General features: G+C 42.5%; 1 protein-coding gene across 1 annotated transcript; it reads left to right on the top strand.

The window, feature by feature from the left end:
• Positions 1-4,781: 4,781 nt before the first annotated feature.
• On the top strand, positions 4,782-5,723 carry Cavporv1r650 (vomeronasal 1 receptor cavPorV1R650). The gene is given in 1 exon segment (NM_001167428.1): positions 4,782-5,723. A coding segment is annotated over 1 exon segment (942 nt).
• The last annotated feature ends 4,890 nt before the right edge of the window (positions 5,724-10,613 follow it).

Below are 10,613 nucleotides of genomic sequence, written 5' to 3'. Positions count from 1 at the left end.
TGGATCAGTATAAATGGACTAAGAACTGTGTAACCAATGGTGAGAAATTCTCGAGCATTTATGACAGTGGACTGAGTCACTAAGAGGAATTATAAACAGAGAAAGGAGACAATCTACCCAATAAAACACAAGAAAACAAAGCATCAGAAGGAGAATGCTTTGAGCAGCCTTGATTTCAGGAGGAGCTGTGTAGAGGATCTTGGCGTTCTGCAGATGAAGAACCTGCTGGTGTTGTTCGTGGAGAACCTGCACCACGTAGCTGCTGGCCCCACCCATGATGCCCTCAAACCCTGCATTCGCAGGACCAGGCTAGTGAGAAAAATCCACTTGATCTTCTTACTCTATGGTATAAAATAACAGTACCTGTCAGTATTACTAACCTCTGATGCTTTCATGCTGATACTTGTGACGGAATTGAGTAAGTTCATGGCCAACAAAGAGTTGAGACCTCATAAAATGAGAAGCAAAAGGACGATGTAGCATTAAGACTTCTGTTTTAGCCTCCTCCACACAGATAGGACGGATGGTGATGGCCTGGACCTCTGTGAGGAGACCCCTGGTGCAGATGGACGGGCCTCAGACCACCCTTGATGAGTAAACAGCAATCTAAAGGCCTCTGTCATCTGGAAAGTTTCTCACACGAAAGTTGCTATTGACTTTAGAATTCCTTGGGAAAGAAGCGTTAAGATATGTGTGATACCTAAATGGATAAGAATGAGATGGGCTGATGGAAGGACCCAGAAGGACACAAAGGTTTCAGCAATGGAGTATACAGCAGAAGGTGATGGGGGTTTGGCTTTTCGTCAGATTCTCCAGGTTCAAATCTGAGTCTTGCTATTTACTATCTGTGTATTCAGGAAATAATACTCAAAATTTACTACTGATTGACAAAATTTTTATTAAAAGAGGGAGACATTTTTATTGGTAAAGCATTCAGCAGAGTGAAACAAAAGATCACTAAAGAGACCACAGTATAGTGGGGAAATGTTTTGAATAGCCAATCAGATGGAACCCATTAAATAAACTATCTCCAGAATAATGATAATTCACCCTCCAGAAAGAGGGTTTGACAGGTGCTTTTACACACAGGCTTTATTCTGAATTTCCTGGGATTTGGTGACCATTGGTGTTAATTTTCTTCAGTCAAAGGCACTGTGCAGGTTGAACCTTGTTCTACAGGGGATGACTGTGCACATGGGGCAAAGGACCCAGCGAAGGTGGGCTCCCACTCTGAGACTCGGGACAGGCACTATCTCCCTTCATGACGGAACATCTAGAGAGGGCTCTGGGGAGTGGAAAAACATTCCTAGGTGTGAACTAGAGAGCATGTTATACAGCTATTACAAAGGCAGAGGGGAAAAAAATCAAGTCTTCTAAACAGTACACTCTCAGAAGAGTGACAGCAGATGGTGCTCCTTAGTGTACCAGGGGAATTAACTCTGGCCTTTTTCCATGCATATTTACCCTCACATACATCACATGCAGCTGCCTCAAACCTGCTGTGCCTGGACTTTAACACTGAAACTCAGGAGTGGAAGTTATAAGAAGTGGCTGTTGTTTCATTTATTGCACTAGAAAGTTAGCTTCTGTTTTGTGGTGGCTGCACCTCTGATAACGACACTGTCACACAGAAAATGAAGGAGAGGCCAGTGACGAAGAGCCAGTGACCCCAGCCTGTGCTGCTCCTGTTTCTGAACAAAACATGTTATTTTTGTCTTCGGTCAACTTACTTATGTTCCATTTCATCAGTGGCTAGAAATATCTTCTGAGGCAGTGGAGTGATCAACAGAAGAAGCATCCCAGGTATGCTTGAATTATAAAACTTTCCTTGAATATAATACACCAGGGCTACTTTTGGAAAGGGATATTTGCCTAACTAGGTTTTGATCCCATTTGTTGTTTAATGGAGGAGAAATAGAGAAAATGGGTGACAGTGTCCCGGAACAGCCCTGTGGGCAGGCGGTGCAAGGTGACTGCTGTCCTGGGCTGGTCCGCACTTGGAGCTTATCCAGGACACAGAGTCCCACAGGGGTGTGTCCTGTGTTAGAAGAAGACCTTGTTGAGGAAAGTGCAGGGGTTAATTCTGTGTTTCAAGAGTTGGTCCCTGCTCTGAGCTACAGCTCAATACTATGAAGAGATGTCTGCGTGAGTGGTAAATTCTAGGCAGGAAAACTTTGCTGATTGTTCATTCTTGCTTTCCTCTATTAAAGCAATTAAACTCTAATTAAGTCTGAGATAACTTCGTAGCCAAACAAATGCAATAACTGTGGAAGGAGAGGGAAAGTTGTACATCAGGGAAATGAGATTCAGCAGAGGTTTCCTTCTCCCCGACAACTCTGACATTTGTCAGTTGCTGGCAGCCCAGAGCTCTGCAATCCTAAAGGTACAAATAGGACTTGGGGAGCTGCACCTTGCCAGGTGGATCAGCTCAGAACTCCGGTGATCCCAGCTGCCAGGAGAGTACGCCTGAGCCAGCCTTCTTTACTCACCTGTGCCAGGTAATTTCCCTCTGAAGATGAAACTTTCACCTCTTTTTCAAGAAGCAAGGGAGCTGTTGAAAGGGTTTCAGAGTCAGGACTTTTACTCTTCTTTTGATTTTTAATAGGCTAAACGTTTAAGGCGCTGGGTTCCGGGAGCTGTGACTCAAGAAAAGCTGGTGCAGAAGGTGCCCCCAGAGTGCCTGGGTGGTCTAAGGATGGCCCTCACCTTGCATTCTTCCAGAAGTTAGGATAAATCAGAGTCTTTTTATATCACTGAGGAAGTGTGTTTTCTTCAGCCTTTGATTTTAACAGTATTCAAACTCTGTCAGTATCACTAGCTGTGATAAAATTTGTTCACTTCATTTTAGATGCATTTATATAATTCTAAAGTAGCCTGGCTTTATCTTTTTTTAAATTACATTGTAACTCTTTAAAAATATTTGTGTTTAATGTGAAGTTTTTTTGGGTCCATATATTCTTAAAATTTCACTATACTAATACTCATATTATGTGACTGTTGGATGTGGTTTTATTAAATGGTTTGGTAAAAATTATAGTTATTCCTTGAGAATTCCTATGAAATTGGCGGGCTGTGACTCAGTACAAACTAAGGTAACTCATTTTAATTTTTGCAGTGTTTGGCAGTCATAGCAACAGCCCCGTTATCTGAGTTGAGAAATCTGAGCTCAGAGTGGTGTCCATCAGTGCCTATGCTCTGAGCTTTGATCCAGACTGGGTCCTGAGCATCAACCTGAATGGAAAGTCTGTTTATTATCATCCTTTGTGGTACTGGTTCCCTGGCGCTTGAGAGAGGCTGCTCTGACATATTTAATTTTCTCAGAAAAAATAAGTGAGTGGAGAGGTGTCCCTGGCATAGATCCCAAATTTGATTCAGAGTTTTGTAGTTTGGAAAGGCAAAGAGAAGACTGGAAATGAATGGGAATTCCTTGGACTAAGGCAGAAAATAAAACATCAGGAAACTATTAGATGAGTCCAGAAGAGAACTGGTGAGTACATCATGGCTTTGAGGTCTTTTGAGTGTAATCATTTTAACAATTGGAGTCTCTAACTAAATATGCTATCAGTTTGTATTTGAGACTTGTTATTAATTCCCCTCTGCTGGTTAAGAAAACTTGTAGCACGGCTCATTGTGCTAGACATTCAGGGTTATGTATCTTTCCTTAAAACACTGATGCAGGCATTTGTGTATCAGCAAAAGGATGCTTGAAAGGAGATAACCAGTACCCACAGAGTCACGATGCTCTTTTTTGCCAAACCTTCATACAAGCCGTGTTTACGCAGTTCATGATGACATGGGCCTGCAGGGAAGTGAATTCAAAGAGAATTCCTTAATACTTGGTAGAAAACCAGAGAAGGCTGTTTACCTGAATGTATTCCACATTCATTGTGTAGCCTACAAGTTAATCCAGGAATTAGATCAGAGATTCTGGGTTCTTTCATTTTAGGGAGCTTTCCCTAGTTTGACACAAATTGCTTCTGTGAGAAATGTGATTGGAACATTTATAAGTAAAAGAGTCCAATGCCACCCAAGCATGAAAACTTTTGAATGATAAAGACTAATGCAGCACATTGTTATCTGGTGGGAAAAAGCACCCAGTTCATGCCTCCTGCAAATTATTGTTTTTCAAAGGTCTTGCAATAGCTGGAAATTTCTACTGTGATCCTCTTTTTGAAGCTTTTTTCCCCATAGCTTTGATTTCCCAACATGTTTTGCTGTATGCATCCATTATTGGGGAGTCTAATTCATAAGCTGCTCCTGTCCCATGGCATAGATGATGCCCAATTATTCCCCATCTTCCAGCCCACCTTAGTAAACTTTATTACATCAAAGATGGATCAAGGCTTCATGCAGAGGTCTCTGAGGTTTCTCCCTGGGAACTCAGACCACCCCTGACTCCCTCTTAGATAATAGTACAAGAGCTTCTTTATTTCATCATCCCTGTCTACAGGAATTTGGAATTGAATTCATCAATACCGATATTTAACTCTGATGAGACATATAGTGATTTGAACAAGTAGGTTGGTTTCGCTGGTAGCTAAACATAATACCTGGGTTGTCATTTAGATGCTTGAAATACTGGCCCTCAAGATGACACTTGAGAGTACACACAATCAACCCCAGATTATGACATAAAAAAGGAAATAATGTCCTAAAGATGTGTATCATTACATGTGTTGTGACTGTCCTTTATATTTCAGAAAACTGCCACGGAAAGAAGCATTTGTTACAGATATAGAAAAGCATTATTGGCCTCCAGCTGTCCTGTGTATTAGTAAGAAATGGTTTTGAACCTTATCAAGAGAATCATCTTCCTCTCTCCAACTGTGCTTGGGATTCTGGGGAATGTCACAGTGTTTCTGAATTACGTTCTCCTACTTGGAGGAACCGAGATGAAATCTGTACACCTTATTCTCATCCACCTGGCTTTTACAAATATCATCATGCTTTTTGCAAAACGGGTTCCTAAGACAATAGTAGCTCTTGAGCAGAGAAACTTCCTCCATGACACAGGCTGCAAGATTGTTGTTTACCTGGAGCGGGTGGCCCGGGGCCTCTCCATCTGCACCAGCAGCCTCCTCACAGTGACACAAGCCGGCACCATGAGTCCCGCAGATTCGGTGTGGAGGAGACTCAGGCTAAAGTCACCAAGGCACATTCTCTCCATATTCATCTTGTTTTGGATTCTCAATTCCTTTATAAGCATGAACTTACTGCTTTCTGTCATAAACATCAACAGTGTGAACATATCACAAATTACAAAAGGTGACAAGTATTGCTATTTTCTACCTGAAGGCTGGATAATAAGATGGACATTTCTCACTCTGATGGTTCTACGGGATGCTGTGTTTCTGGGCATCATGGGTGGGTCCAGTGGCTACCTGGTGTTTCTTCTCCGCAGGCACCACCAGCGTGTTCTCCACCTGCAGAGCTCCAAGTTCCTCTACAAAACTCCCCCTGAGATCAGAGCTGCTCAAAGTGTTCTCTTTCTGATGCTCTGTTTTCTTGTCTTTTATTGGGCAGATTGTGCTTTTTCCATGTTGTTTAGCTCCTCTCTCAATATAGACTCCATGGTGTTACATGTCCAAGAATATGTGACCCTTGGTTATGCCATGCTGAGCCCATTTGTGCTGATTCACAGAGATGGACAGCTGGGCGCATGTTTTCATCATCTGAAAGACAGAACATCACACAGAAAGTGTCTGATTGATCTTCTCTGCTAATAAGATTGAAAAGAATCTGAAATTTTCTATCCTGTGTGCAAAGCAAAATAGAAACTTAAAATAGGACCTTAAAAACTTCAAGGTAGCTGAAGTACATTGGGATTCATGGTCAGACTGCAAGCCTGCTGACTGTAGCCCTCAGCCGACACGTAACTCAGTTAAATTTTGAATGACCAAACTCTACCCTGGTTTACTACCCTCAGAGTGGCATGAGATGTTCTACTTTGGGCCTGCTGTTTCACTATTAGTTTCTTTTTCCTTTTTTTTTTTTTGTAGTTATCAGAATCACCATTTGGTAAATTGTATCCAGTTAATAGTATATCTCCATTTTTGAGCAGGATTTCCTTTTGTGGGTTAGTTTTATAGATTTAATTGCTCTTTATATTAGGAAAAATATGGAGTTTTTAAAAAGAGTTCATTAGTTCGTAAGTACAATTTGAATAGTAGCAAAACAGCTTTTTGTGGTTATTTGAAAATCCTAAAAGTTCTATCCACAGAAAGGGATTTTATAGAATTGTGGAACTATGGTGAGTTCACAACATTTTAACAAAGAGAAGCAGGCCAGAGGTAATTTTCGTACAAAGTAGGCCTTTGAATGAGCAATACGGCTCAAAATGTCATAAAGCACCTTCCAATACTACCTACATAATGGCTGTCTAAAGTAGCAAAAGTCAAGGAATACATTTTGACCAAAGGATTGTATCGTACCTTAGGTATCATTTTATAAATCTCTGTGTTTTCTGAGATTTTGAGATGGGATTTCATTCCTTTTGAAGATGAATAGATTAGTTTTGCCTGAAGAATTATTTGACATGGTCATAATTGCTTAGAGCACTGGCATTACCCACAATGCTGGTATTTTCTTTAGTACCAAAGAGGTAAAAAATGATCTGATTCTGTTTATTTAAAAGAAAATGTAGCTCTTAGTTTCTTAAAATGGAGCCATTCAATATAGGTGATTGGATAAAAATACATATTTATAGCAATGTGATATCTGATGAGGTCAGTTTGCCAATTGCTAATGATATTTTCCAGGCTCAAAGCATATGATCTTAGGGGTTGGGGATTTAGCTCAGCGGCATAAGGCGCCTGCCTTGCAAGCAGGCAGTCATGAGTTCGATCCCTGGTACAGATAAAAAGGAAAAAAAAAAAAAGAAAGAATACGATCTTAGAGGTGACAGAGAAATGAAAGCCTCATTTTCAGAGAGTACTTGTACCATTCTGTGTTTTTGGTCCTGTACACATTAGGGATCACTGACTGTGCTAAACGTGCATAGTTTTCTTATTTTTTGGTTGGACTATGTCCATACAATTTTAAAGAAGAAATTAATAATGTGATATTCTGCTATAGTTTGTGAAAGTGCTCGTCTTCCTAATATACCAATGGCTTGCTTAAGTATAAAGAGGTGCTTCTGTTTCATAGCTCTTTTGTGAAAACAATTTCGCATTGCCTAAGCTAAAGCACACCAAAGCAAACACTTTCAAACTTGTCCATTACTTTGAATTCAGTGGGAGATATGTGAGCTCCTGGAAATGGAATCAGGGGTGGTGTGTGAAATGTAATCCTGAGGCAGGTGTGCGGTGCCTGCTGTATTGCTAGCACTGTGGGAGACTGAGACAGGAGGACAGCAAGTGTGAGGTCACCATGCACAGTTTGGTGACTGAGACACTTCTGGCCTTTACAAACAGGGCTGGGATGCAGCTCATCACAGAGACACTGGGTTCAGTCCCAGTACAGGAAGGAAAACCATGAGAATGCGATTCTTGTTGAGCCTCAGCTACACACAGAAACTTTACCATTATTGTCAAAAAGCAGCTAAAGATGTTATGAAATGTGAGCTATCTAAAATTCTGTTCTGAGCTTCTTTAGTTAAAAGAATTTAACGAAGCTAAACACATTCCCAGAAAATAACTAACAATAAAGCAATCTATAATTACAAAGGTTGTAGGTCGTATGTGAGAGTAGGAGATCAGTGCACCATGAGACATGGAATTCTATTCCTCAGGATGGGGCTGGGTGTGAGATCAGCTGTCCTCATCTCTCCTGGGCCTCAAACATCTGATTTTCTTAAACACGTGAAATGGGAGAAGGAACATCCCCTCTGTGTCACCCGGAAAACCTTACATGAGATTCAAAATAAATATGGCTGATTTCAATTTTGTGAAGGGAGCCTTTACACAAACAGATTCATGTAACCCTTAGCAGAAAAGGAAAAAGCCTAGCTGATTGCTTTTCTGTCCCTATACAACTCCCCAGGTCATCACGGTGACTGTCCAATACGGCAAAGGACCCAGAGACAGCAGCACATCCATTTCTTCTTCCCTCAGCCCAAAGCCAATTTCCTCTTCCCTTTTGCAGGTGTGCACCAGTGCTCCTCCATTCAGCTGCTAGTATGTCACCTTATTTGCCTCCTCAAACACCACCCAGTCAGACCCATAACAGTCCAACAGCCTGGTTATCTGGCTCAGAGGAAACTTGCATTCTTCTGCAACCATGCTTTTCCCAGTGTAAAGGCCTCCTTACCACTCTGTCTCTTTGTCTCTCACTCTATGTCTTAATTGCACTACCTCTAACCTTTTGGTGCCAGGACTTGTACCAGTGGGGTGAGTAGCTCCTGCTGGCCACCCCCAGTTTGAGCTCCCTCCACCAACAAGCCACGTCTCCAGCCTTTGTTGTCCCTGTTTTTTGCCCTCCCTCACCCCTGCCATTACCATTAATGGACTCCATTCAACACCAAGCCACCTTGATTCTCACAGGTGAGTTACATTTTGCCTCAGGGTTTCATGCCTTATTTTCTTGTTCTCTCTCTGAAAATAATGCACCCACATCAGACTCCTTCCCCATGTACTTCAGGACCTCCCCCCCCAGACACCTTGTTCCCTCAGTGACAGCAGATGGGAATAGGTGTTGGAGATTTCTCTCACTCACACTCCTGAGAAGAGTGACAACTCTCCAAGGGATTGTGACTCAGCTTTTGCAGCCTTCGGTTCACCTTTAATTTGTGCCAGTGGGAAATATTCTTTCTCATTTCCAAAAAGTCACTCCACTTGGGTGCTTGTTAAAACAACTGGGCACTCTCAGTCTCTGGGAAACTACTGAACTCAAAATACTAACTTTTTACTGCCAATGGCCTGGCTATGATGTCAAATTGATAATAGCAGCCACTGGCCAGAAGGGGGAGCTTTTGATTTTGCCTTCCTCTGTGATTTAGTTAATTTCTGCTGTTGTAATGATAAATGATTGCAGCTTCCTCATTTTCAGGCCTTTTTTGCTCTCTGGGCGTGCCCCTCCCTAATTCAGGCTTGTGGGGCTCTTGGCCCACTGCACACCACCAGAGCCCCCACCCAGTAACCTTGCTGACCCCGTAGATGATGTCCCTTCTGCTCTCACTCCTCCTCCACTCTACCCACAGCAGTCTTCCTGTTCCTCCCCATTGCCTTCTTCTCTTGCCCTCCTGACCACTCCCTCCACTTCTGGTCTGTCCTCCACTCCAGAGTTGCTGTCCTCTCACCATCACACCACACCAGAGCTCACTCCTCCCACCCACTGCCATATTTCAGCCCCTCCCAGTAACCATCATTGTCCCTGCTCCAATCTCCTTTAACATGGTGCTCACCCCAGCTTCTCCTTCTTCTTTGAGAGATGGCAGGTCTCGAAGACCTAGTCTGTATTCACATCCCTTTCCCCCCTCTCTGACCTTTCCCATGTCTTCCTCCACTTAGGATCCCTCACTCCTGACCTATATAATTATAGGAAAGAGTTTAGATTTGTTATTCAGTTTTATGAAATAGCCTACAAAGACCTCCATGTTAGTTTTGTTTCTAACCTTTCTCCTCAACACACACACAAACAAATAGAGTTGTTACTAGAGCCTAAGCTGTGTCAAACCTAAAACATCAAATGGAACTCAGTTACATCACTGGGGCAACTGCAGTGCCAAACGTAGACCCCCAGTGGGATTACAGCCCAGTGTCAATGGCTCATGGCATGTTGCCCAGATGATTGGCTGTATCCTAACAGGTCTCTAAAAAATTTCACATAAACAGCCTAATTCCCCAAACCTTCAGGAACAGACCCACTGGGCTGATGAAAACCTCACTGAGATTCTAACATGTCTCACTGAAACTCTGACCAAAGTTATTGATGTAGAACCTGCTTACCTGAAGGCACTACTCTTGTTAACTCCAATTTTAACTCCCAAGTCACACCTGATATTAGAGGCAAATTCAAAGTCAGACACTGGCCCTTAGTCCCTTAGGGAGACATTCTAAATATGGCTTTCCACGTCTTCAACAATGTGGAAGAACAGTGAAAACAGGATAATCTAGAAAAGGCTAAACTCAAATGCCAACATTTTTCTCCTGAATTCAGAGCTCAAAATAAAACAGAACAAAAGGGAATCTAAAACCCAAGCCATACCAGGTCTATGCTTGAACTGTAACTAAGAAAGATACTTGGCAAATGCTTTCCCCAATTTGTGGTCACCACCAGGATGTCATCAAATGTGCAAGCTTGAGGGTCACTGGAAGTGTGACTGTCCTCTCTCCAGAGTGGATAAGCCACGAAGCTCCCTCCCCTCACAGGAGATCTCATTGCTACTGCCCCAAGACTTATCGCTGACTGAACCACTCAGCATTGCTGCTGAAGTGATTGATGGGGCTCGAGCCTATGTCCCCTACCAAGGTATCTCTTTTAGAGCCCCAGTCTCGCTGGATATCTCAGGATAAACACTTTTCTTGTTGATACTGAGGCCATCTATAGTGCTCTTCCTGAATTTTTAGTCTGATGCACCTGATTCACTGTCTCCATTGTGGGGCTTGATGGCCAACCGACACAACTCCTCCAGGCAGGACCCATGCATTGTAGATTCCAAACCCTTTCTTTACTCA

The sequence above is a fragment of the Cavia porcellus genome, unplaced genomic scaffold (assembly GCF_034190915.1).
Source record: "Cavia porcellus strain 051 isolate PalLab524CR breed Dunkin Hartley unplaced genomic scaffold, mCavPor4.1 scaffold_13, whole genome shotgun sequence".
Classification (NCBI taxonomy): domain Eukaryota; kingdom Metazoa; phylum Chordata; class Mammalia; order Rodentia; family Caviidae; genus Cavia; species Cavia porcellus.
This window is presented reverse-complemented; position numbering and strand designations above follow the sequence as displayed.